At 42.2% G+C, this 27907-nt stretch overlaps 1 protein-coding gene across 2 annotated transcripts in view; it reads left to right on the top strand.

Annotated features, from left to right (window-relative positions):
* The window catches only part of usp47 (ubiquitin specific peptidase 47), a 108119-nt gene that overhangs the window by 54893 nt on the left and 25319 nt on the right, over positions 1-27907 (top strand). Inside the window, exons 11-20 of one of the 2 annotated variants that reach the window (XM_078415260.1) lie at positions 928-1095; positions 2371-2502; positions 2902-2978; positions 5517-5572; positions 7948-8060; positions 10529-10633; positions 11660-11867; positions 14992-15107; positions 21244-21363; positions 23751-24534. In XM_078415260.1, coding sequence (XP_078271386.1) covers positions 928-1095; positions 2371-2502; positions 2902-2978; positions 5517-5572; positions 7948-8060; positions 10529-10633; positions 11660-11867; positions 14992-15107; positions 21244-21363; positions 23751-24534 — 1879 coding nt within the window. Of the gene's footprint in view, positions 1-927; positions 1096-2370; positions 2503-2901; positions 2979-5516; positions 5573-7947; positions 8061-10528; positions 10634-11659; positions 11868-14991; positions 15108-21243; positions 21364-23750; positions 24550-27907 lie in introns of both variants that reach the window. The other variant, XM_078415259.1, reaches the window with a different exon arrangement.

The following is a 27907-nucleotide window of genomic DNA, read 5'->3' as shown; positions in this document are numbered from 1 at the left end:
TAAATATTAACTGAATACAAGGCCTCATAAATGGCCATAAAACACAAGAATACAGGAGCTGTGAAGAATCATTTTTTAAATGCTGGATAGGCCACAAGCGAATGATTGTGTTCAGTTCTGGGTTTTGGACTTCAGGAAATCTTTAGAGAGGTGTAGATAAGATTTTCTAATAATTTCAGGGGTGTGTACTTTGTCAATGTGGCAAATGAGAGAATCTGGTATTCTTTTTTAAACAAAGCCGGGGGGGGGGGGGTTGTTAGAAGAAGACTTGATAGAGGTCAGAAGGGTGGCACAGTGGTTCAGCTGTGGAGTGGCTGCCTTATAATGCCAGAGACCCGGGTTTGATCCTGACTACGGGTGCTGTCTGCACGGAGTTTGTTCTCCCTGTGGCCGCATGGGTTTTCTCCAGATGCTCTGGTTTCCTCCTACATTCCAAAGACATACAGGTTGGTAGGTTAATCGGCTTCTGTAAAAATTGTCCCTGGTGTGTAGGATGGAACTAGTGTACGGGTGATTGCTGGTTGACATGACCTTGATGGGCCAAAGGGCCTGTTTCCTCGCTTTATTACTAAACTACAAGTATTTAAAATCATGAATAGCATAGACAAAGAAATTGTTTCCATTGGCAAAGAGACCAAGAATTACAGAACGTAGAATGAAAGAGTGTCAAAAGAGCCATGTGAAATTGAATATTAAACCAAGATGAACAGACTGCTAAATAATGGGCAGTAGGAGTTGAGGACAGGTGAAGAAGGAATTTCTAGACCACATACCTAAGAGAGGGGGTGAATTGAAAGGAAAGTTGGAAGGAGGGAGTGGGGCTTATTCTGATGATATTTGTATTGATAATTTATACTTCGGGCGAGGATGGCCAGCACTTTATTTACCTACGTCAGGCAAATTCTGTGATCATTTTTGGTTTTGCAGAAATCTCCTCAGACCGAGAGCTGCACAGATAGTGGTGCTGAAAATGAAGGGAGCTGTCACAGTGACCAGTTGAGCAATGACTTCTCCAACGATGATGTTATGGATGAAGGGATCTGCCTGGACAACAACAATACCAGTGATAAGGCATCAAAGGCAGGGAACGAAAAGGTACATGGTATGATCAGCAACATTGCTCTGGGGTTTATGGGAATGAAATTTCGGTTCTTTCTAAATGTGGTTGTGCAATGGGCTGAGAAATGGCAGATGGAGTTTACTCAAGATAATTGTGAGGTGGTGCATTTGGGATGTAAGTCGTGGGGCCCTTGTAATCTACCACCACCACATGAGATGGGGCCCTTGATTTTTTTTTTTTCTGTGTCTTTAAAGTTTTAATGATGTTCATGCATTGATACTCCTGTCAAAGTCTTTAAATCTTATGCCCGGACACCATTCAGAAAGCACTTTATTCTTGTGAATGATTTTGCATGTACCAAAATAAAATTCATTGGCTACCATTTTGTCCATTTGCTGAATCCACTGATATTTCCCTCAAACTGAATGTTTTCATCTGCATTGTTTGCGACTCCTTTATTGGCAGATTTCGTTAGTGCTTTCCATTTCTTATCCAAATCTTCAGACTTATTACCAGGATGCAAAGAAATGCCTTGTTCACAGGGACATCTGAGCAAACGGTCTGCATACAGCAATGATAAATACAGCAATGAATACAATGTCGTGCAAAAAAAACAGAAAGGTGCAAGATTATAGTGCAATCTGAAGTAGTGCAAAAAAAAAGGTATCAATGTACAATAACAGGATAACTGAAAGAGGTAAAGTTAAGTGTGAAACTGCACCTCTGCGATGATGGTGTAAGACAGATGTTTAGTTCAGAAGTTTCATAGCAGTGTGGGAGAACCTATTCTTGAGTCTGGACATGTGAGCTTTCAAGATCCTTATCTTCTCCCAGAAATTAGAAGAGAAAAGTGAGCAGTCAGGTTGGCAGGCATCTTTGACTATATATCGAGCATTCCTGATACAACACACCAAAGATGGAAGAAAATGATGAGGCTCTGATGGACTGAGCTGTGTTCACCACTCTCTGCAGATTCAGGTAGACAATTGCACTGCAACACTGAAGGCTTAGGGTTGCCGGTGATGTTGATGCGTTAAAGTGCACCAGTAGAGTAAGGTGGAACTGGTATTAGTTTCAGAAAAGTTTGGTAACCAGGAGAGAGATTCTAGCTGTTTTGTGATAGTACCAGAAGGTGGTGAGAGTCCTACTGGGTACTGCAATTTGGAATGAGTTGCCTGAAGGTGACATGGGGTTAATGCCTGCCTCGTGCTGTTGTCTCACTCATTAATTCTGTGAAAGGCAATTATATTGCCTAATTGGTTACTCCAGGTAATTCCCCCATCTATTTTTTGCCATTGTTATACTTTCAGATTGGTTGGATCTACGAACTCTTCTCGGTAATGGTTCATTCAGGGAGCGCTGCTGGTGGACATTACTATGCCTGTATAAAATCATTCGGTGACGGACAGTGGTATAGTTTCAATGATCAACATGTGAGCAGGGTAAGCAACTCATTATGTTGTTTCGGACTGCCTTACACATTGTCCCAATTAAGTACAAATTAAGCATTGCTCCTCGGTCTGTTTTCCAAGTCCCCCTTACATTTACTAACTATATTGCTTCGACATGGCTGATCTTTCACCCCAACACCATTTGCACTAACCCCATTTCTATTGATTCCTTCAAGGTCTGACCGTCTATTGTAATGCAAGTGAACTTTATCTGGTTGAGTTATAACTATTGAAATAACATTGAACGAAGATTTCAACAGATTTCTGAAAAACAAACCATGCATAAAAAAAGTTCCCAAATTCAAGCAACTTCCAGATGTGACAATTCGCCTTGAATAGCCAGGTTTTCTGGTTACTTTGATTGTAATAACGAAACTGTTTATCTTTCAGATTACTCAAGATGATATTAGGAAAACATACGGCGGCTCTCCAGTGACCAGAGGCTATTACTCCAGCGCCTTTGCTAGGTGACTATATGGCACACACTAAACATTGTTCACTGAGGACTTTTGGGACTGTTGGATGTAAATATTAACATTGGCAGATTCTGTAGTGGTAAATTATTGCCTTGGTTTCAGTTTCCAAGAACCATAAGATTAACAGGAATTTCTGAACACCATTTAGCTGTGATCTTCTTGCGTTTGAGGCAGCAGAAGTTATGAAGCTGCTTCTGCTTCTGCTGCCTCTGTTTGTTGTCATTCACCACGGAGAGGTCGACAACGTGAGCCCCTAGCTGTGATTATTTATATCCTTCCCGATCAATACTTAGACTCAACATTTTCAGTTTCTCCCTGTCTTTTCGGGAAACAATTTTAAATTCAATCTGCCTCTTTCACTGCCTTTCCTCAATATTTAGAAAACTTTACAAATTCACCATGGTTTCATTGTTTCATTTTTTCCTTGTCAGTAACCTTATCCAAACCTACAATGTGAATCTGAAGCTCTTTCAGTTCCAGCCCTCGACCATTCCTGAATATTATCAGGCCATCATCGGCAGCCATGCCATTAAACACCTTAGCTTTAATGTCTGGATTTTCCTCCCTCAGCCTCGTTGCTGACTTTCCTGCTTAAAACCATTTTTGTCATGTGCCCCATGTTTTTACGCACTCAGTACCAAACTTTGAAATGTGTGGGACAGTAGATGTTGTTATTTTAATTTGGTCCCAGTCCTGATTTCCAAATCTTGACCATGGATGCTGCTTGACCTGCTGAGTTTCACCAGCAGCTTTTTTTTTTTTACCTCATTGTCAAATCGTGTTTGGTACTCCTTTGGGCTGCGTTAATTGTGCTACCAGCACACACTGCTGTTGTAATAGAAACATAAATGTAAAGATTTTGAGTTTTTCGTTTAAAATCAAGTTCTTTATTAGAAAACTCAATATTTTAGTCTTTAGACTTTTTAGACATGCAGCGATTGATCAATTTGTTAGTATAAGAAAATAACTGCAGATGCTGGTACAAATCGAAGGTATTCACAAAATGCTGGAGTAACTCAGCAGGTCAGGCAGCAGGTCAGGCAGCATCTCGGGAGAGAAGGAATGGGTGACGTTTTGGGTCGAGACCCTTCTTCAGACTGATGTCAGGGGGGCGGGGCAAAGGAAGGATATTGGTGGAGACAGGAAGATAGAGGGAGATCTGGGAAGGGGGATGGGAAGAGAGGGACAGAGGAACTATCTAAAGTTGGAGAAGTCGATGTTCATACCACTGGGCTGCAAGCTGCCCAGGTGAAATATGAGGTGCTGTTCCTCCAATTTCCAGTGGGCCTCACTATGGCACTGGAGGAGGCCCATGACAGAAAGGTCAGACTGGGAGTGGGAGGGGGAGTTGAAGTGCTCGGCCACCGAGAGATCAGTTTGTTTAACGCGGACCGAGCGGAGGTGTTGAGCGAAGCGATCGCCGAGCCTGCATTTGGTTTCGCCGATGTAAATAAGTTGACATCTGGGGAATGAATGTTTTTACTCTTGTGCCATCTTCACCGAACTATTCATTACATGCGAACAGAGATGTGTTTTCTTAAGCAGAGATTTTCTCTTCCTTGCTACCTTCTCTGTAATGTACACCCCAGAATTAAAAAAAGAAACTTGAGTGTTGAGCCTATATCCAAGCTGGCACTCTAGGGAGAGTTCTACACTGCCTTTAAATTCAGATGTTAAGTGCCTCTGTGTGCCCCCTTCAATTGTACATTTTCTCCTCATTAACAAAGGAAGACCTTTTAATCCTTTGAAACTCTTCTACCATTCAGTGGCTGATTTTTTTAAACTGAACTCGATATAGCTGCCTCTTCCTTGTTGCTTTTAATAGCATTAATTTTTGTTAACCAATCTCAGGCTTAAAATTAACAATTGATGCAGCACCAATTACTATTTAGGGTAAAGCATCTCATGTTTCTACCACTCTTCGCTTTGTGTTCCAAATTTGATATCTGAAAGCCCTGGCTCCATTTTTTTTAGATGGCCTTTATTCTTTGTATTACCACTCAACAGGAATATATTTAATTTTTGTCTTATTTCCTTTTTAGAAAAATTGCAGAAAGTCACAACTGAATTTTCTAAATCTAGAAAATGTATTTCCACTTTAATTTCTATCTGTTGCCAAATTATTACAATGGATTCTGATTTAACCTGGTCAAAACCTCCACCTCCTTTGAGGTCACTAAAGTCTTGTCACGCGGTAAAAACATGAGCAGCTGCAGTAATATTGATGCTGCAATGTGGTCACCCATTTATGGAATATCAAGTGTTAAAGTACATTTGCTGCTCTCTAGCTATGTGCCATGGTATTCTTCACTCTTACAGTGTGTCTAAAATGTTTATTCCCCTGTTTTTATTTTAAATTTCTGAGTGCATTTGTAAGGAATTCAAAGTGTGCCAGAAAACAAATGTGCATCTAGTGTGCGTGCACCAACATTTAGTAAGTGATCAAGCTGGAACGATATCTGCTAGTGAATGTGCGAAATTCTGAGCTAGGAATAAATTGTGTTAACAGCTGACTTTCTCTCTCACCAGCTCAACCAATGCGTACATGTTAATTTACAGACAAAAGGAGCCCACAAAGAATGCAAGTGAGTGAGTTTATTTTATGTAGGTGAAAAGTTAATGCAGCATAGAGTCACTTTTGGTGTTTGCAGCAAGGATGTTCTTGAATATTTTTCCATTGTTTGTTGGAAGGTTTAATCTCTGCACACGGAAGGTTTCCCACGATTGTACTGACCTTGATGAGAGAAGCACAATTCCTAGCCCTTTAAATTCAGTCACCAGTCAATCTCTGAGAATTGAAATGTGAATTATGGGACAGCCTAAACTATTAGAGTAATAAAGCCAAACAGAACAGAAACAGCTCCTTCAGCACACCTTGGCCATGTCGACCAAGTTGACATTCTGGGCTTTATCCACTTATGGTCTGGTACACCTCAGTCAGGTCAGTCCACAGTCTACTACGCGCCAAAGAAGAAAAGTCCCAGCCTATCCAACCTTTCCATATAAATTCAAGTCTGCAAACCGCAGTAGCATCCTGGTGAATCTCTTCTGAACCTTTTCCAATTTAATGACATTATTCCTAGCAGGCCAACCAGAATATGCACAGTACTCAAAGCATGTTCTCACTGACAACTTGTACAGCTGCATCATGATGTTCCAACTTTTGTATTTCATGTTTTTCCTAAAAAAGGCTCGCGTGGCTGAACTGGCCACAGTTTAAGAATAAGGGGTAGGTCATTTAGAATGGAGATGAGGAAAAACTTTTTCAGTCAGAGAGTTGTAAATCTGTTGAATTCTCTGCCTCAGAAGGCAGTGGAGGCCAATTCTCTGAATGCATTCAAGAGAGCGCTAGATACTCTTAGGGATAGCGGAGTCAGGGGGTATGGGGAGAAGGCAGGAACGGGGTACTGATTGAGAATGATCAGCCATGATCACATTGAATGGTGGTGCTGGCTCGAAGGGCCGAATGACCTACTCCTGCACCTATTGTCTATTGGCCAGATCTCGGAATGAATTATGCAGCGAAGGAAGCTTTTTCAAATGCGATAGTAAACTGAGGCCTGCCTTCTTTTTGATGGGCACAAATGAACCCATACAATTATTTTGAGTCGTGCAGGGGAATTAATTTGGTGTTGGAACATAGAATAACACAGCATGGAAACGGGCCCATTGGCCCACAATGTCTGTGCCAAACATGGTACCAAGACCACCTCCCATCTGCCTGCACATATTCCTCCATTCCTTGGGTGCCTTTCCAAAAGTCTCTTAAAGGCCACTATTGTGTTTGCTTCAGCAGCCACTCCTGGCAGCGTGTTTCTGGCACTCACCACCCTCTGTTTAAAAAATAAACTGCCCTGCACATTTCCTTTAAAACTTAAAGCAGCACCCTCTAATATTTGATATTTCCACCCTGTGGGGATAAAGGTTCTGACCATCTACTGTATCCACGCCTCACATAATTGAAAAAAAACTTATCAGGTCCCTCAAGTTCTGGTGTTCTAGAGAAAATAAATGAACTTTGTCCCACCTCTCCTTGCAACAAATACCCCCTAATCCAGGCATCATTCTGGTAAACCTTCTCTGCAACCTTTCCAAAGCATCCACATCCTTCCCATAATGAGGCAACCAGAACTGCACGCAGTACTCCAAATGCAGCCTAACCAAAGTCCTGTGGAGCTGCAGCATGACTTCCTGACTCTTTGCTCACTGCCCTGACTCTTGAAGGCAGGCATACCATTAGCTGTCTTTACCACTCTGCCTACTTGTATTACCACTTTTTGGGAGTTATGGATTGGACCCCAAGATCCCTCTGTACATCAATGCTGTTAAGGATCTTTCCATTAATTGTATATTTTCCCCTTGCATTTGACCTCCCATATTCAGGCCAATATTTGTCATTGACCAAATGCAAACGTGTTATCTAATCACTAAAAAAAAGAGCCTGCTGTTTGCAGATAATCACTAACAGAACTTCCTGCTTTACAAACAGTCATTGCATTTTCAGGAGGTGCATTTCAGAGGTTGGATAGGTTGGGATATTTTCCATTGCACCATAAGAGGTGAGAGGTTACCTTATTGAAGTGTGCAGAATTATGAGGTGCATGGATAAAGTGAAAGCTCAGTCTTTTTCTCAGGATAGACCATTCTTAAAACGAAAGGGCATAAGCTTAAAATGAAACTAAAGAGAAACTAAATAATATAGATATTTTTAAGTGCAAGGGGTGCTACCAGGTAGTTTGGAAAATTGGGGATACATCGAGGGATTGAGTTTCCCATCCAGAGATACATCCCAAGACCCACTTCTTGCCGCTCGACATTCCCTTAGTTTCTGCAAATAATCCTTTACAAACTTAATTTTTGATGCAAGATGACACGTACTTCGAGCCCATAACAAGGACATCTTGAATGTTTAGCCATTGGTGTGTTTGGGATGTAGAGATTAATTTTTCTTCTCTGGTAGAGTTCTTGGAGGTGCATGATTTTCCAAAGCATATTGAACACCTGGTCCAAAAGGAAAAGGAATCAGAAGAGCAAGAAAAAAGGCAGAAAGAAATTGAACGCAATACATGCAAGGTATTATACTAAGTCACATTAAAACTTAACATCTTCTCTGTTTCAACTTAAAGAAATCATTTTTTTGCTAATCTTTCAATTTAGGCAGATGACCTTAGGACATGGATATAGGGACATGGGACTGAGATATTATAGCTAATACAGAAACATGGTCGAGGGCTGAGTCCAACTGGCAGCTCAATGTTCTGTTGTACAGGTGCTACAAGCATGTTAGGGCTGAAGGTAAGAGACCAGGGAGTGTTGTGTTATTGATTGGAGAGAACATCACAGCAGTACGTAATATTTTGCTTGTGGAAAGTACTGATACAAATGTGGTTTAAAAAAAAAAATCGAACTACACAAAAAAACAGTAAATAACCAAAGGTCTGATCATAAGTAGATTTTAAGGAGTATCTTAATTATGATGGAGAAACAAGGAAGGAGCTCTGTACAGTGCAGGCAGCAGAAGATATGGATGCAGATGGGAGAGTGAAAGGAAGTGAGGGGCAACCTTTTCACTCAGATGGTAGTGTGCATATGGAAGGAAATAGTGGAGCCAAGTACTATTAAAATACACTTGAATGGGTACATGTGTAGGAAAGGTTTGGAGCGATGATGGATCATGCAAGACAAGTGAGACTAGTTTGGTTCGGTAACTTGGACTTCATGGATGTACGGCTGAAGGACCTGCTTCAGTGCTGTATACCTCCATGACTATAACTGTTGATGTAAAATAAGTTTGAAATGGGAGATCTCAAGAAGGTTAGAGGATGGAGGAAGTTTAAGCTATGGCAACACCAATCGGAGCAAACATTACTGAATCCCCAGTTCCATGCACCCTATTCTAGTTTTAATACTTCTACATTGACTCTAGAGTCAAAAAACTATACTGCATGGAAACGGGCCCTTGGCCCCACCTTGTCCTTGCCTACTATGTTGGCATTCTGGGCTAGTCTCATTTCCCTGCATTTCGCCCATAGCCTTTCCTATCATTATTTGTGTAAATATCTTTAAAAAGTCATTATTGTATTTGTTTCTATAGCTTGCATTGGCAGCTCGGTCTATATCTTAGTGCAAATGTTGCCTCTGATGTCCCTCTTAAATCTCTCCCCTCTCACCTCCAGCCAGGCCCTCAAGTTTAACAAACCTCGGCCATGGGGGAAAAAGACTGAGCATTGATTTTATCCATGCCCCTTGTGATCTTAGGGTCATCCCTTGGCCTCCTACACTCCAAAGAAAACCTCCCAACCTGTCTAACCTCTCCTGACCTATAACTTAAGCCAATCCCTTGCAGTCAGTAACTATAACCAGCCTCTTTACACTGCCTTCATCCTTGTTCTTAAATGTGTAACTGCATTTTTCTAAATATTTGATCAGTGGCGTTGCTGACAAAACCTGTTGTTTGCCCATCCGCCTTGGCTTTGGTTTTGTACACCTGAGTAGCTTTTTAAACAAGCTGATGAATAATTGAAAGTGAAACCGTGCTAGTGTGAATCTAGAGGCACGGGTAGCTGCACTATCCTGTTGGTGCTGAACAGTTGCTCAGTAATTTAAGACCTTCATATTTGGTATTGGTGTTGTTTTATTACTGTCACATTTACTGAGAAGCGCAAAGAAAATCATATTACTATTATCCAGTCAAATCACATGAGTACAATCAAGCCCTGCACAAGTGCAACATATTGTGCAAAAAGAAAAATGCCAATGTGCAAAATAGTGCGAGTGATATGGCATTGTAGCAGTTAGAGTTAGAGAGAAAAAGTTCAACATTTGCAATTGGGTAGGAGGTAGATTAGCAGATCAGGACTGCACCCTAGCTTATGGACGTTATTTCTCATTAGTGTTAAGTTGTACATAATGAAATATATGGTTGTCACAGAGATGATTAGTAACTGAACTTTTCACCCTGAGTGACAAAATATTTGGGCTGTTGACTAAAGGCTAGGGCATAGGGCGAGATGTTAAGTGCATTTGAGGAGCACGAGGTAGAAAGGAATTTGAGCTTGCGTTGAATGCTAAAAACGTAGCCATCAGTGGCCTGGATTCATTTAAGATGATCAGGAGGCCAGAACTGGAAGAATGCATGGTTTTGCAGGACGAGGAGATAGGAGGAGTTGGGAGTGGAATGGGGATGTAGAGAGTTAAATAATAAAGGGGACTTTCAAATTTGAGGTGTTGGGAGCCAGTGGTACGAGATGAGTTTACATAAATGGAAACCTGTGAAGAATGTTCCCCTGCATTACTTGAGTAGGGTTTTTGAGGAGGTCGGGACCCATCTGAAGAAGTGTTCCGACCTGAAAGGTCATCTGTCCATTCCCTCCCCAGATACTGTCTGACCTACGTTACTCCAGCACTTATTCTTTATCTTTTAATAGCAGTCTCATCTTACATTAACCAGCATTTTCTATTGGCCAATGCTGATCTAAGATCCTCAAAATTACAGAACATTGGTCAATCCTCTCATGGTTTGTGTAATTTTTCTGTCACAGATCAAGCTGTTCTGCATTCACCCCTTGAGACAGACAATGATGGAGAACAAACTGGAGGTCCACAAGGACAAAACGTTATGGGAAGCTGTGGAGATAGCGTACAAGGTATGAAGATGAGGAAAAAGCTTAAACTAACCAGTCTTTTGCCAGAGCAGGGGGCTTTTCTTTTAAAAGCAGAATAGCTTTTCCGTTTGGGGAAACTTTCTCTATTTCTTGCCTCAAACACTGCCGGGCTGTTCAGGAATCAAGAGTGACCGGGGTATTGCCTCCAGCACCTTCCAGATCGGCTGCAGCAGGCATCTCAAGACACTTCGGCAGTCGGGTGAGGAGAAGGACGTCGGTTTGCCCGTCAAGGGCGACGGAGGAGGCCCTCCAACAGCCTGGGACTTATCTGGTTCGGGACCAGGACCGGACTTTGGACTTGCAAATGGCGCCAAAATATGACGACTCGTACATGTGTGATCTATGCAAAAAGAATCTCATTGCACGTGACAATAAAGCACCATTGAACCATTAATTACATATGTGCCTGAAACAGAACAGTGACATTCTTACTTGTTGCTCCTTTACAGGTACATTAATGCAGCAACACAACAAATAATTTATTGTGTCATTGTTTATTGTATATTTATCAGTTATATTCAGTAACCTGACCATAATAAAGTCGAAGTAGTGCTATCTAAACAAAGTCCATAGTAGTTTAGAGCAGAGAAAGGCTTGTGCGGTGGTTCAAGAGCCTAATGGTTGATGGGAAGAAGCTATTCTTGAACTTGGAGGTAATGGTTTTCAAGCTCCTGTACCTTCTTCCCAATGGTAGTAGTGAGTTGAGACCATGGCCAGTATGGTCTTTGATGTTAGCTGCTGCCTTGAGGCAAAACCTCCTCTAAATCCCTTTGATGGTGGAGAGGCTAATATGTAATGATCAGGTTTAATGTCCACCACTCTCTGCGGCCTCCTTCATTCTTGGGTGTTTGAATTACCAAACCAGACTGTGATACAACCAGTCAGTGTGCTCTCCACTACACCCGTAGAGGTTTAATAGAGTATTTGGCGATGTGCATGAAGGTTGCATCATTGTTAATAGTGTATTAACAGTGAATAATAACTTCTGTTCCTCTGCCTTTTTTGAAGCTGATGGAACTAGAAGGTGTGCTTCCGCTCGACTGCTGCCGGCTGGTCAAGTACGACGAGTTTCACGATTACCTGGAGCGTTCGTACGAGGGAGAAGAGGAGACCCCTGTGGGGATGCTGCTGGGTGGAGTCAAGTCATCTTACATGTTTGACTTGCTGCTGGAGACAAGGCGACTGGAGCAGAACTTTCAACCGTACAAGTCAGGGGGTACGTTTCTTGCATTGGCTTCATGAAAGTGAAAACAATGTTATCATTTCAAAATACTTGTGGAAAAATAACTTGTATTAAAATTCCATTTTTATTTTAGTATGCCCTGCTGATAAATAGTTTCAGAAATTTAGCTTCTGTAGTCGATAAGCACTCGAGTCCTGGCCTGAAGAAATGGCCTATGTAGTGTCCAGGTCGTCACCTGTAATATTTTTCTTATGCTGCCTCTGTCTTTTGCCAGGCATCTTAATCCATTCTACGTAGAACAGGACAGGAACAAGCCCACGATATATTTGTGCTGAATATGATGCCTAGCTGAACTGCTCTCATCTGCCTGAAAGTGATTCATATACCTCCATTCCCTGAAAATCCAGATGCTTAACTAAAAGCTTCTTAAACGCCACTATCATATCTGCTGCCACGGCCATCCCTGGCAATGTGTTCCAGGCACCCACCACCCTTTGTTTAAAAATAAACTTGCCCTGTACATCTCGATTAGATTTTTCTCCTCTCACCTTGTAACTATGCCCTCTAGTGTTGGAGTCTTCCACCCTGGGGAGAAAGCTTTTGACTGCCGGTCTCTCATAATTTTATATACTTCCAGCAAGTCTCCCCTCAACTGCCGATGTTACAAAGAAAACAATCCAAGTCTATCCAACCACTCCCTGTAGCTGAAACCCTCTACTCCAGGCAGCATTCTGGTAAACCACCTCTGCACCGTCTCCAAATCTTCCACATCTTTCTTGTAATGGAGCGATCAGAACTGCTCACATTACTCCAAATGTGGCCAAACCAAAGTTCCATAGAGAAATGCATCAAGACTTCCTGATTCTCATATTCTATTTTCCAGCAATGAATCCAAGCATACCATATGCCTTCTTTACAACGCTATCTACTTGTGCTGCCACCTATAGTGAGCTATGAACTTGGACTCCAAGATTGCTCTGAACATCAATGCTGTTAAGTTTCCCCTCAAACAATTCACTTGTATATTGCTGGTCCCTCATTACTGTCTAAATTCCAGTTCATCCCCCACAGCACGGTGTGAGGGTCTTCACCAAAAGAACTACAGAGAACTCTTCCTACCTCTGACTCAAAGGCAAAATGGGATGTATGATTACGTTGGATTCACCAAGATGCCAAACGGTTTTTCTTGAACAAAATTAAATAAAAGTTAACTTAGGAACAATAGGCTGTATAGATTGCATTCAGTAGGTCTGAAATCTTATCCAGATCTTGGATAAACATCACCGGGGCAACTTCTGGTTCTCCAAAAGATGATGTAAAACCAGAAATGAAAAAAAAAAGCTTCTTGATTTATCACGTTACGTTTACCAGCCACTTTGTTCACGTGCAATCAATCTTCACTTGGACATTGACGTGAGCCAAGACTTTATTCTGCAGACTGGGCCCATATCTGGCAAATGTGCTGAGATTGGAATCTTTTGTTGTATCCCATGAGAAAATCAGAAGGTGACCTTGCTTGGAAAATACTGGTCAGAGTGGTATGGCATGTTTCCAAGTCATCTGGTTTCAATGTAATTCCATCCACTTCATAAAAATCATTGTGTACATTCTTTGCAAGAGTCCAGAAACCTAATGTCCCAACAATCAACATGGTCTGTCAGAAATAAGTTGCCAATCAAAGTTAGAAGAGAAGCTGTCCCTGGATCTTAGTGGGGCCCAGGCTGAAGTAGAGAGATTCTTATTGATAGCCAGAAACTGATACTTCGAGTCATAGAACTGTACAGCACGGAAAATGATGCTTCAGCTCACTTAGTTCATGCTGATCAAATTAACATACTTGGCTAGTCCTATTTTCCTGCATTTGGCCCTTAACCCTCTAAATGCTTCCTATCCATATATCTGTCCAAATGTCTCTTAAAAGTCATAATTGTATTTGCTTCTATAGTTTTCCCTGGCAGCTTGTCCCAGATATGGACGATGCTCTGAGTGGAAGAGATGCCCCTGAGATCTTTCCCCTCACTGTAAGCCTATGCGATCGAGTTTTTAAATCCTCTACCATGGGAAAAAAAGACTGTGAGCGTTCACTTTATCCATGGCCTCGTGATCTTGTGCACCTCAACAATGTCGCTCCTCAGAATGCTGTGCTCCAAAGAAAGAAATCCCAGCCTATCCCACTTCTCCCAATAACTCAAGCCTGCAAGCCAGGTACATCTGGATGAAATCCATCCTGAAAGGGTTTTTTTAAATGCCTATGCTTTTTTTGAGGCCCGAGTTTGTGAATGTATTGTATGTTAGAAGTAACTGAAGGAAGCAGAGCAAAATTAATGCTCCATGTTATCTTGCGCCATATGTCACTTCGTGACTGAGGAACATGACGAACAGTTAAGCAGTTTCAGAGCACAGTGTCTTTGAGGTAAAGTGACACTCGAACATTCTGGCAGTGAGTAATGTTTCACCATTTCCTGTGGCTTCCTTGCTATGTTTATCTATTCTTCCTGTGACTGCAAGCACAGTAATCGCACTGCCGTTTGCAACAAAGACTGCACGAGGAAGCACTAGGTTTGGTTGTAGTAAAACTATTTTCCACGCTCTAGCTTACAGCTCGAAATCGCGCACTCATGTAAGAGTAAATGTTTGGGGTGGAGTTGCTTTTTTTTTTTGCATGGGGAACAAATAGCATCGTACAGATTTGCATACGTACGTCATTTGCAGATTTGCATACGTCATCCCTTTAGGCAGGTGGAGACTGTAATCCCTGAACAGCAGTGGTGGAAGTTTGAGATGGGTACCTGTCATTTAAAATGGACATCCATCAGTTGAATTTCTCTGGGTAGTTCTGAAAAGTATTGCTCTCTTGACTTTGGTTAAAATTGCAGATTACAAGTGGAAAGACCAGCACAATTCTTGCCTTGTGTAGGCTGATGAAGTTATGTGTTTTAGAAGCATTGTATATTCAGCAGTCTGCATAAGTTAAAGGATATTTATCAAAAAATATTGAACTTTAGCCACTGAAGATGTAATTTTGCTTTGCTTGATTTTGTAGCTGAAACGTAGCCATTAGAGGCCATAAAATGGTGTTGACAAAGGCCAGTGGCAGAACAAACATGTCATTGTCATCTTTGCCCATCTCATGTTCATCCATTACTGTTTTGTTCAGAAGTGATGGTGAAGGTGCACGTGGTTGACCTGAAGACAGAAACCCTGGCTCCACCCGTCAATGTTCGGGCCTACCTCAACCAAACTGTGGCCGAGTTCAAACAGATCATTTCCCAGGTAGGAATTGTGCCCCATTTGGTTCTCCAGTTTGTTTTTCTGGTTGTATTGGACCTGCAGTCCAACAACACATTGTCCTCACGCTAAACTGAATGTCAACCTGCGAGCAATGTTTGCTCAAGGCACAAGACAGATAATATATTTCCATATGATTAGCAGTAGACAGATGTGTTTCAAATGTGACCCAGCACTCAGTGTTAACAATGAGTACGTTGATTATACTCGTGTATAAATATGATTTGAATGGATAGCATGCAAGTAAAGCTTTTCACTCTGTACAAGTGACAATAACAAACCAAAACCAAATACCATTTAGTTGTCATCTGACCTATGTAGCTTGAACAGAAAAAGATAAGTAAAAGAAAAAGATAAGAAAAAGATATTTATTGTTAGGCAGCAGTAAAGATAATAAGGATTTTTAAGGGCGAAGGGCAAATAGTAAGTATAAAATGGTGAAACAAGGAACTGCGGATGCGAGAATCTTGAGCAAAACACACAATGTTGGAGTAAATCAGCGTGTCGGGGAACATCTCTGGAAGGCGTGGATAGGTGATGTTTCGGGTCACATTCCTGACACTGGAGAAGGGTCCTGACCTGAAACGATGCCTGTCCATGTCCTCAAGATGCTGCCCAACTCGCTGAGTTACTCCAGCTTTTTTGCTCAAGTATGAAATTATATTGATACTGGTTTATTATTGTCACATGCACAGAGATACAATGAAAATCTTTTGTTTGCATGCTATCCAATTAAATCAGATAAGACTGTACCTGACTACAAATCAAACCACGCACATGTACAACAAAAGTTTTTTAAAAAAATAGCAGGGTGCAGAATATGGTTTTCAGCATTGTAGTGATACAATTATGCAGAAAAAGTCCAATGTCCGCAGAGAGGTAGGTGGGAAGATTGGGACTACACACTCAAGGGAAAAGTGGCAGGGCAATTAAAAGATAGGCATTTGATTGGTCGAGGAAGAAACACAGCAGGCAACTAAAGGTAGGGAAGGTGCACAAATGTTGGAGATTTTTTTTATCTTCAAAAATTGAGAGAGTTGATGAGATGTTTTTGAGAGGAGTGAAAGCATTTTTTGAAATATCAACGGGAGAGTTGAGTGAAAGAGCAGGTTTTTTAATTGAAAGTAAGCTTTTTTTCAAGAGAATGGACATTTAAAAAGCAGGGTAATTTGCTGACGAAGCGATACTCAACCAATAAAAGAAAGGGACGGTTTAGCGGAATGGCCTGTTGGGAGAAGGGCTGTGTTGAGGTGACGTGCTGTGTGGAGGGTAAGTGCCAGCACTGAGGTGGACAAATCCCCAGGATCTGATGGGATTTATGAGGGTAGGGTCAACATGGATTTTAGTAAGGCATTTGTTAGCCCCTCATGATATGCAGATGCAGAAGATTAAAATGCAGGGGATTAACAGTGACATGGTCGTTTCGGTTCAGAACTGGCTAACTGATAGAAGACTGATGGATGAAGAAGTTTGTGGTGGACAATATTCAGGCTGGAGGTCTGTGACCATTGTAATTCTGCAACAATCTGCTGGGACCTCTGCTGTTGGTGACATATATATAAATGACTTCGACGTAAATGGGTCAAGTTGGTTAATACGTTTGCTGACGACACCAAAATTTCTGGGGTTGCAGACTGAGGAAGGCTGTCAAGGTATACAGTGGGATATAGATCTGCTGCAGAAATCGGTGGCGAAATGAGGTGTTGTTCTTTGGGCAGTCAATTGTAAGGAGAAAATATACAATTTATACAAGATTCTCAACAGCATTGATGTACAGGTGGATCATGGAGTTCATTCATAACTCCCTGAAAGTGGCAATACAGGTAGGGAGAGTGATGAAGAAGGCATATGGTATGCTTAGTTTCATGTGTTGGGGCATTGAGCATAAGAGTCAAGGAAGTCATGATGCAACTTTATACGACTTTGGTTAGGTTGTATTGGGAGTATAGCCTGCAATTTTGTTCACCAGGGTGGATGTGGAGGCTTTGCAAAAGGTGCAGAGGGGATTTACCAGAATGATGCCTGCATTAGAGAGAGTTAGCTACAGGGAGAGGTTGGACAGACGTGGATTGTCTTTTCAGGAATTCCGGAGGTTGCGGGGAGACCTAAAGGAAATAAGTAAAATTATGAGGGATAGATTGTGGTAGACAGTCAGAACCTTTTTCCCAGGATGGAAAAATAAAAAACTAACGAGCATAGCTTTAAGGTGTGAGGGGCAAATTTTAAGGGTGATGTGCGAGGCAATTCTTTTTACACTGAAGGTGATGAGCGCGTGGAATGTGCGGCCGGTTTGATAATTGCAGTTAAGAGTCTTTTGGATAGGCACATGGATTTGAAAGGATAGAGATAATGTGACGTTCCTTGTACCTCCACCCATATCTAGTTGACCATTTATTTACACCCTAAAACCCCATGATTTCCCTTTCATGAATTCATTTTGACTTTTCTTTAATCCTGTTGACATTTTCCAGGAGTCCTGTATCGCAACCTTTATACTATGTATTACTGTTTGGATTGAAAGGTAATAAAAATTACCTTGTTTCAATATAAACAAAACTAGCTGGAAAAGAGCTCTAAAGAGGACGTTAAGAGTTTGCAATTGATTGTAAACAGGTGAATGATGGAGAAGACAGATGGAGGACTTTGTGGAAAAATGTGTTTATGGTTTGGTACAAAGAATAGGGGGAAAAAATGGTGAGAAACTAGTGTTTTGTGTACAGAATCTTCAAAGGTACTGGTTCATGAGACATAGAAAATAAACATGCAGGTAAGCAATCAATTAGGATGGCAAATGGTATGTCAAATGTTTATTGTGAGGAGTTTGGAGTGATGTGAACAAAATAACATTGTACTCTGCTTCAGTATTGTGACCAGCTTGGGTATCTGAACTGAAAGAGCATTTAAAAGACATTTGGACAGATATGAATAGGAAGGGATAGGGACCAATGTGACTCGCTCAATAGCAGAGAGTTGGCCAAAGAGCCAATTTCCATGCTGCACAGCTCTGGTCTCCGACTCGAACGACATACTTGGGTTCAGTGCAGTGTAGATTGACTCAATTAATTTCTGCCGTGATAGAGTTGTCTTCAGGAGAAACTTGGAAATTGAGGAGATGTGTTCCTGTTTCTTGTGCAATCTGTAATCATAAATACTGGAAATGGGCAAAAGTTGTTCAGAAAGACGATGAGACTTCTGGAAAGAAAATACATTAAAAACCTGCAGACGTTGGAAATCTGAAATGGAAATCAAAAAAAATACTGGAACTGCTCAGCAGGTCAGGCAGCATCTGACGAAAGAATCGTATCAAAACTTTGTCTATAATCTGAAACAGCGGCTAAATTTCTGTATCCTTGTCTGAAAATAAAGTATTTGATCACAGGTGCCCACGGATTAAATGTGTGTTGAGTTGTTCAAAAGAGAAAACCTAATTAATTGGCGACACCACACAAATGATCAAGGGGATAGAATGGGTTGGAAAAGACCCCACTTGAGAGAATAGAGGAACCTAAATTTTGGTTCAGTAGCCCGGAAAAGATCCAAGTGCTGCAAACTTGACAGATCAGGGAAGATCAATATTGGGCCATTTATGCTGACCAATGATGACAGTTTTGTAATTCCAATGCCCCTTCTCGCTATGTATGTGTGTGAGTTGATTTAATCTGTTTACAGTTCTGACCAAGGTGGGTGATTGGAATGTTCCTGTCTTTCCCTGCTGCTGAGTGAGTGGCTTGTAAATAAAGGGACTCCTGAAATTAAGACACAAAGCTATAAGCAATAGACAAGGTGCTGGAGTAACTCAACGGTTCAGGCAGCATCTGTGGAAGAAATGGACAGGCGACATTTCAGTTTGGAACCCTTCTTCAGACTGATTCATAAGCAATACTCGGTCAGCACATGTATTTTAATTACAAGTTTGCTTTTATTCTCATCCCCTCCTTCCCCCCCCATTAATAGTTAGCACTACATAGAACTTATCAAGTTTCTTTGAATTAATCACAATGGAGGTAAAACTCAGAGGTTGCCACACTGGCGACAGGAGATTCACCAGGATGTTACCTGGGATTAAAAACACACAAATGCTAGAGCAACTCAGCAGGTCAGGCAGCATCTTTGAAGGGAAATTGATGGACAATAGTCAACAAAATGGAATTGAGGTCATGATCGGGCCAGCGGGCCAGATTCTGTTTCGTAAAGTCTAGTGTCCCTACCAAGCGTCAACTACACACCACCCACACATAACGCTTCTCTTCACTCCCCCCACCCCCCCTTCACAATCACCTTGCATAGACGGCCAGCTACAGCTGAATTTCTCCCATCTTTGTCTTGCTCTCTACTCCCACCCACTCTTCAATCCAGTTACCCTCACGATCATGTGTAGGAAGAAAGAAGGGTCTCGACCCAAAATGTCGCCCATTCCCTCTCTCTCGAAATGCTGCCGGTCCCGCTGAGTTGCTCCAGCATTTTGTGTCAACCCTTACTATCACTGCCTACATGCTGTGCTAGATCCTATCTCCCAGTGAAAAATGCAAAAGACTTGTTCTATTTCCAGATAATCTTTCTCCCAGGTTCCTGCCACGTGTTGTTTCATCGCAGTTATCAAATTTCATGGCAAACTTTAATGTGGTGGTTCCTTTCGATTTATTTATATGTATGTGAGAGTGTTATTTGGCCACTCGGAGCACTATTCACCAGTGCTAACTTCATGTTGGATCAGCGCTTGTCCACAGTGTGGAGCTCTCGCCTATCACATAATTAAACGCATCATTCACTGCTTTAGTGGTCATGTGCATGTTGCTTTGGCGTGTCCCACATGTTGCTGCAACTGACAATGATTATCGAGGCAAGCTAGCTCATAAATCTGCAGTTTATCAATCTTATTTATTAATGTTGTAATGTTATTCTAAGAACATGTTGAAAATTTTGCAGAAGCAGGAATGTTTAATCTGCTGGTAGCACTTTCTGACAGTAAACATTTCTGAGAACATTTGGGTTAAACTTACTGATTGTGACTGTGCGCAAGGGCGGCACAACGGCGCAGCGGTAGAGCTGCTGCCTTACAGCGCCAGAGACCTTGGTTCGAACCTGACCTCGGGTGCTATCTGTACGGAGTTTGTACGTCCACTTTGTGGCTGCGTGGGTTTTCTATGGGTACTCTGGCTTTGACCTACATTCCAAAGATGTGCAGGTTTGTAGGTTAATTGGCTTCTGCAAAGACGATGTAGGATAAAACTGGTGTACGGGTGATCGTTGGCCGTTGAGGACTCGGTGGGCCAAAGGGTGTGTTTCCACTCTGTATCTCTAAACTAAACTAAATCTTGTCCATGCCAACCAAGTTGGCCCACTGAGCTCATCCCATTTGCTTGCATTTGGCCCATATCCCTCGAAATCCTTCGTATCCATATACGTCCAAATGTACTAAACATTATAATTGTATCCGTTTCACCAGCTTTCTCGAGCAGCTCATTCCAGATATGGACTGCCCTCTAAATGAAAAAGGTGCTCATGAGGTCCCTCTTAAATCTCTCCTCTCTCATCTTCAGTCAATGCTCTCTAGATTTGGAATCCTCTATCCTCGCCTTTCCATGGGCTATAGCATTAATCCTACATGAATCCTGTTTTTATATTCTCACGTTCTCTTCACCGTCCAGAACCTAGCACTGCCTAACACTACAACACTTTACAGTGGCCATTTAACCTGTCAACCCACACACCTTTGGGATGTGAGCGGAAACCCTTGTTTTCAACATCGGCTGCAGGTATCTTAGATGGGAGGGGAGGTCAAAACCTGTGATAGACCTGTGTGGAGTGGGTACTATCTCCACTTGCAGTAGTCGTCTTTGTTCCTGGGTGTTCGAGTTGCAACATCTGAGCTGAGGAATGGGTTTAGTCAAATGTTGTCGGGAAGGTGGAAATAAACAAAAATAATTACTACTTAAGATCATATAAGATGCAAAATGCAATGGTTCAGTTTTGATAGAGAGAATGAATTGAAGAAAGGGGCTGTGGCTCTTTAGTAAAGATGATTATTTTTAAATTAGCATTTACATTGAATTGTTTTTTTGCTTGTTTTTGAAAAGCTATTCCCTAATGGACATCATTTGCCTCTTTTTTTAAATTGCAGGCAACGGGACTCTCTGCTGAACACATGCGCATCGTACTGGAGCGCTGCTGCAATGATCTGCGGCTGCTCCATGTGCCCAGCAAAACACTGAAGGCTGAAGGATTCTTCAGGAGTAACAAGGTGAGCGTACAAGATTAATATTATAAAAGGATTATATTTTTTGAGAAGACCAGAGGGAACTGAATGGTTGGAGATGTATGATTTAATAACAGTGAAGCAGGAGAAACCTTTTGGTATAAAAAGTTATCTGAGCTGATTAAATACAGATTATAAGATACCATTTTGTTGAAGGGAAATGATTTTCTTTATGATTTTGGCCACTCCACCCATTGAATCAATGCTGGCTCTCAGACCAATTACCCACGTTTTTCCTCAATAACCTATTCTCTCCCATGTGCTCATTAATTTCTGCTGATGTTCTGGCCTGTGCTAAAGACTATTTAAAGTAACCAACCAACCCACCTCTTTGGGACCTGGGGAGAAACTAAGGCATCCAGGGGAAGGCCATGCAGTCACAGGAAGAACGCACAAACTCCCTCAAACACTGTTGGAGACTGTGGTTGAACCTGGGTCACTGGAGCTGTTGGCCAGCAGTCCTATCTACTATATTTGCATAGATACATAGACAATAGATGCAGGAGTAGGCCCTTCGAGCCAGCACCGCCATTCAATGTGATCATGGCTAATCATCCACAATCAGTACCCCCGTTCCTGCCTTCTCCCCAAACCCCTTGATTCCGCTAGCTCTAAGAGCTCTATTTAACTCTCTTTTGAATGCATCCAGTGAATCGGCCCCCACTGCCTTCTGAGGCAGAGAATTCCACAAATTCACAACTCTCTGTGTGAAAAAGTTTATCCTCATCTCAGTTGTGTAGCTAAGTGAGATTCAGACAGAAATGCAAAGAACTACAGATGCAGGAATCTTGTGCAAAATTCAAAGTGCTGGAAGATCTCAGTGGTCAGGTAGCATTTGTGGAGGGAATAGACAGGTGATGTTTTGGTTTGGGTTCAGTCTGAAGAAGGGTCCCGACATGAAAAGTCACCTGTCGATTCCTTCCACAGATGCTGCCTGACCTGTTATGTTCCTCTAATAATTGTGAGATTAATTGGGTATTATATTTGGCGGACACTTGTAATCGTGTGTGTATGTGCGTGTCCGTTTGAATGTGCGTGTCCTTGTGTGTAAGTGATGTACATGTAAGAATGTTTTCCCTGTAGAATGTACAGCATTATTCTTTAGTCAGTGTAATATGATCTATCAGTTTAAATAATTCATTTCCTTTAGGGAACCAATTGATTAAGCCTTTAGACCTCAAATAACCTTTATATTTTGATGTATTTGAAGATCAAGAAATTATTAATCCAAAGCATTCATTAATGCATGCAGAATTTTACTACATGCAATGATCCAAAACTTGAATAATAGGCAAAGACAGATTTGCAATCCGACTGAGCTTTGATAATTGCAAGAAGTTTTTCAGACAATGTAATTATTTTTGAAGTAACGGATGTGGCTTATAATTTGTGCATTGCAAACTGGCTTCGGCAAAATTTCAAAATGGCCCTAGTGTATAGGATAGTGCTGGTGTGCAGGGTGGACGGTGGGCCAAAGGACCTGTTTCATGCTGTACCTCAAGTCTAAAGTAATATTCATGCCATAAGTGTGAACCCCATCCATCCCCATCAAACTGTTTCTACAGTTTTCTCCACCTGCAAAATACATTGCAAGATTATTTGACTGCTATTATCTGCTCCCAAACCTGGAATCTCTTATCACCAATGCAACCGGTAATGGGAACACCACTTCTTGTAGATTCTACTCCAAGTTGCACACCATCCTGACTTGGAAATGTATGTCAATTCATTCATTGTTGTTGGATCATCTTGGATCCCCTCCACAGCATTGGGAGAGTACCATCATCCTAGTATCTGGTGATTCAAGAAAGCAGGAGACAGCAAAGTACTGAAACTCTGAAATAATAAAATGCTGAAATTGCCCAGAAACTGGGCAGCATCTGTGGAGAGAAATCTGCCTGTCAACAATTGCAAAATTAGCTGTGTTTCTCTACCGATGATGGTTTGTGATAAAATTATCAAAAAAAATAACATTGCTACCAGTATTCCATTAGTGAATTCGTGAAAAACCCAAAACAGATTCATGAGAGTGCTCAATACACCTTACAGAGCCAGAGACCCAGATTCAATCCTGACTACGGGTGCTGTCTGTAGTTCCTGGCCTAAATTATAAGGAGTTTGTGCGTTCTCCCCATGACCGTGTGGGTTTTTTCCGGGAGCTCTGGTTTCCACACTCCCACACTCCAAAGACTTTGTGGTTTTAGATTAATTGGCCGTTAAATTTGCAAATTGTCCCTCATGTGTGTGTGTTGGATGGTGTTTGTGTGCGGGAATCGCTGGTCGGCATGAACTCTGTGGTCCGAAGATCCAGTTTCTGTGCTGTATCTCTAAATTAACTAAACTAAGCTAACCTGGGTCATCTTATGTTCCAGATATTTGTTGAAAGCTTGGACATGCAGGATAATCAGGCACCGTTCACCGAATCACAGCTCTGGCATCTACTGGACCAGCATGCCAACACCATTCGGCTTTACGTGTCGTTGCCGGAACAATCACCAGGGTCCCAAGGGCTAAGGTGCCTGCAGCAAAAAGCTGCCGGAGACCCAGTCAATCAAGAAGGTAGCTGTGAGTCTGCAGGAGCATCTTCTGCCTGCAGGAAGCCTGTGGAAGCCATTTTGGAGGAGAGCACAGAGAGACTGAAGAACCTTTCACTGTTGCAGCACCAGCAACAGTCGTCTTGCACTTTGGGGGGGGATGGTGATGGGATGAAAAGCGCGGAAGGCAGTGACTTTGAGACCATCGAGTCCCCGTCACAAGGGACCGAATTGTCGGCCTCTGTGGACAACAGGGAATTGGAAAACCGGATTCCTTCCTCTGATGCCGAGGCCCCGCCGCAGTCTGAGGAGAGGTCCGACTCCGACGTAAACAATGACAGGAGCACCAGCTCCGTGGATAGCGATATCCTCAGCTCCAGCCACAGCAGCGACACTTTGTGCAACGCAGACACAGCCCCCATTTCCCTGAGCAACGGCCTGGACTCTCACAGCATCACGTACAGCCGCCGCTCGAAGGCTGGCGAAGGGAAGAAGGAGACCTGGGACACGGCGGAGGAGGACTCGGGAACAGACAGCGAGTACGATGAGAATGGGAAGGGCCGAGGATTAGCGCGGTACATTTACTTCAGAGCAGAGTACTGCACGTCTGAAGATGGATCAGGTGATGGACAGAAAAGTATGTTGCATTCTGTGTTAAGTGCTTATAAAAGGAACTTTTCTGCTGTCTGCTGGTAGAATTACGTGTCCTCTAACGCCACCAACCTGTTAAATAATCAATAATTTAAATCGAAATGCAGTGAAACTACTCACTTCCCTTGTAGCATTGTGCTATTACTTGTTCCAGAATTTGCATTTTTATAATTATTACTTCTCATTCCATTCACTTCTTGGGACCTAAGTGTTGCTGAGCTAGTATTTATCGCCTGTCCAAATTGTGCTTGGTAGTGAGCCGCCTGGAACTAAAGAGTACTTTTTGAAGAAAGTCTGACAATAGTGTTGAGAAGAGTCATAGAGCTGTACAGCATGGAAACAGGCCCTTCAGCCCACCTTGTCCGTGTCGACCATTCTGGGTTAGTCACACTTGGCCACATTTGGTTCATAACCCTCTAAACCCTTCCTATCCATATACCTGTTCAAAAGTCTTTTGAGTTTTGTAGTTGTATCCGCTTGTACAGCTTCCTCTTGCACCTTATTCCAGATACGGACTACCCTCCAAATAAAAATGCAGACCTTGGAGTACCTCTTAAATCTCTCCCTCACCTTGAGTCTATGTCCTCTAGTTTTAGAATCCTTTAATGAGTGTTCCCTTTATCCATGTTCCTCATGATCTTGTGCACTTCAAAAAGGTCAACCCTCGGCCTCCTCTCCAAATGTCCCATCCTCTCCCCACAACTCAAGCCCACAAGCCTAGGTAACACCCTGGTGAATCTCATCCCAATTTAATGGCATCCTTTCTTTTGCTGGGCAATCAGAACTGCACACGGTACTCTAAATGTGGTCTTTGCCAACTTTTAGGATTTAGACCCAGCAATGATAAAAAAAGACTCGCATCATTGTAGGTGGCAAAGGAGGGAACGTGCCTGTACGTTCCTGGTGCCCTTCAAAATAAGGAAATGATCTGAGGCACTTTATGACCCCAGACACTTCACAGCAGTGATAGTTAGCAAGCAAAATTTGAATCTGCACCACATAAGGAGATATTAGAGCAGTCAAACGATGAAAGTTGAAATATTTAAACTTCTTAAGAGAAAGGCAGAGAACAGTTTGAAGCAGTTGAATGCAGATGTGCTAACATTTAATTAACTGAATCGAGGGAACTGGGTTTTTTGCAAGAAAGTGACACCAGCTATAAGATTGGCTGTGATGGCTTTGATTAGTACTGGTGTCAGGGGTTATGGGGAGAAGGCAGGAGAATGGAGTTGGGAGGGAGAGATGGATCAGCCATGATTGAATGGCGGAGCAGACAATGGGCCGAATGGCCCAATTCTGTCCTGTCATGATATTAATGGTGGGGCAGACTCATGGGGCCGAATAGGTTGCTTTTCCTCCCTATCTTCCCTGTCTTGCAACAGTACAGCATCGGAACTGGCCCTTCAGCTCACTGTGTGTCAATCATGATGCAGATCTATCTAATCCCATCTGCCAGCACGTGGTCTGTATCTCTCCATTGCCTGTCTGATTATAAACCAGTCTAAACGTCCCATAAACATTGCTATCATAACGGCTTCTTCCACGTCACCCTTTAGCAAATTGCTTGCAGCTGCTCCTTCATCTGCTGCTCCATACTCACTCCATCCTCCTCCACTACTTTATCTCTTTATTCCCCCCCAGCATCATTTACTACCATTATTCCGTAGTTCAGACAAGGAAATTGGAAACCCGCTAATATTGGAGCTAAGATTTTGTTTAAAGCCTGTTCTTTCTGATGTCGGTATAAGCAATCATTCTACTCTTCGTAATGTGGATGTTAAAAAAATGAACGAAGAATGGTAATTTCCTGTAGCTTTTTGATGTTGGCACGGATACTTAAAAAGCAGTTGCTAACCTATGGAGAACATTCTCCTGACAGACAAATTAACCTCGTATGTACATCTTAGCAACGGACAACCGATCAACCTAATTACACATCTTGGCAACAGAATAATAAAATTGTACATTTGGTAATCCTGCTTGCGTGAAATTTACCATGAGTAAAGCCACAGGAATTGCGCTGGTTTATTTAAAAATACCAGAATTTCTGAGTAAGTGGATTAAGAAGGATGCTGTCTTCAATTTTGCCGTTACTGTGCTGTTTAAATGGTTCTACTATTTAAAAGTCCAAAGACTTTTTCCTAAAGATAATCTGCTCACTCCGTAGAGATGTGATAACTGCCAAAAATCTTCACGCCCCTGTCATCCCTCCTCACCTTCAAGTTAGAGCTGCAATTGGTTTAGGTTTATTATTGATACAGTGGCAGTACTGTGATACAGTGGCAAAACTTTGTTTGCGTGCTATCCAGGCAAATCATGCCATACATGAGTACAATCATGCCATACATGAGGACAATGGGTAGTGCCAAAAGAGAAAATAAACAGAACGCAGAATGTGGTGCTGCAGCCATAAAGTCCAGATATCAATTGGGCATAAATTCTTGGCATTTGAGGTGTCCATTCAAGAGTCTGATAACAGAGAAGAAGCAGTTCTTTAGTCTGGTGGGACGTGGTTCAAGCGTTTGTATTTTCTGCCTGATGGGAGAGGGGAGAAAACCAAGGTGGCTGGTCCTTGATTATGTTGGCTGTTTTCCTGAGTCAGCGTGAAGTGTGGATGGAAAGAGGCTGATTTGCACGATGGACTGGGCTGTGTTCACTACTCTCCATTTTGTTGTGTGCTCTTGGGCAGAGTTGTAACAAACTGCGGTGCATCGTAATTGGATGTTTTTTATGGTCATCTGTAGAAATCAGTGGGAGTCACTGGAGAATTTCCTGAGGAAGAGAGAGAGGGAGAGAGAGAGAGAGGGAGGAGGAGAGAGAGAGAGAGAGAGAGAGAGGGAGGAGGAGAGAGAGAGAGAGAGAGAGAGAGAGAGAGAGGAAGCAGAGGCTTTGGTGTGGTTTCATGGCTATACCGTCAATGTGGATGGACCAAGTCAAATAGTTGGTAATGCTTTCATCCAGGAACCGTTTCCACTTCTCCACCATTGGTACAGACGGTGTGTGCACCCCACCCTGCTTCCTGAAGTTAATGACCAGTTCCTTTGTCTTGCTGACATTGGGAGAGAAGTTATGTTGAAAACGTGTTACTAAGTACTCTATCTCTTTCATGTACTCCGTCTTGTCATTGTTCAAGATCCGGCGCACTACGGTGTCATCTGCAAACTTGTAAATAGAGTTAGAATAGAATTTGGCAACACAGTTGTGTGTGTGTGTGTGGGGAATGTAGTAAGAGGCTGAGAATGTGTGGTTGGTGACGAGAATTTTGAAGTTAGAAGTAATCCTGTTGGGTAATATTTGGTTAGAGCGTCAAGGCAACAACTGAAGAGTTTGCGACAGATCTGGGC

This window comes from Rhinoraja longicauda, chromosome 18 (assembly GCF_053455715.1).
Source record: "Rhinoraja longicauda isolate Sanriku21f chromosome 18, sRhiLon1.1, whole genome shotgun sequence".
In the NCBI taxonomy this organism is placed as follows: Eukaryota; Metazoa; Chordata; class Chondrichthyes; order Rajiformes; family Arhynchobatidae; genus Rhinoraja; species Rhinoraja longicauda.
This window is presented reverse-complemented; position numbering and strand designations above follow the sequence as displayed.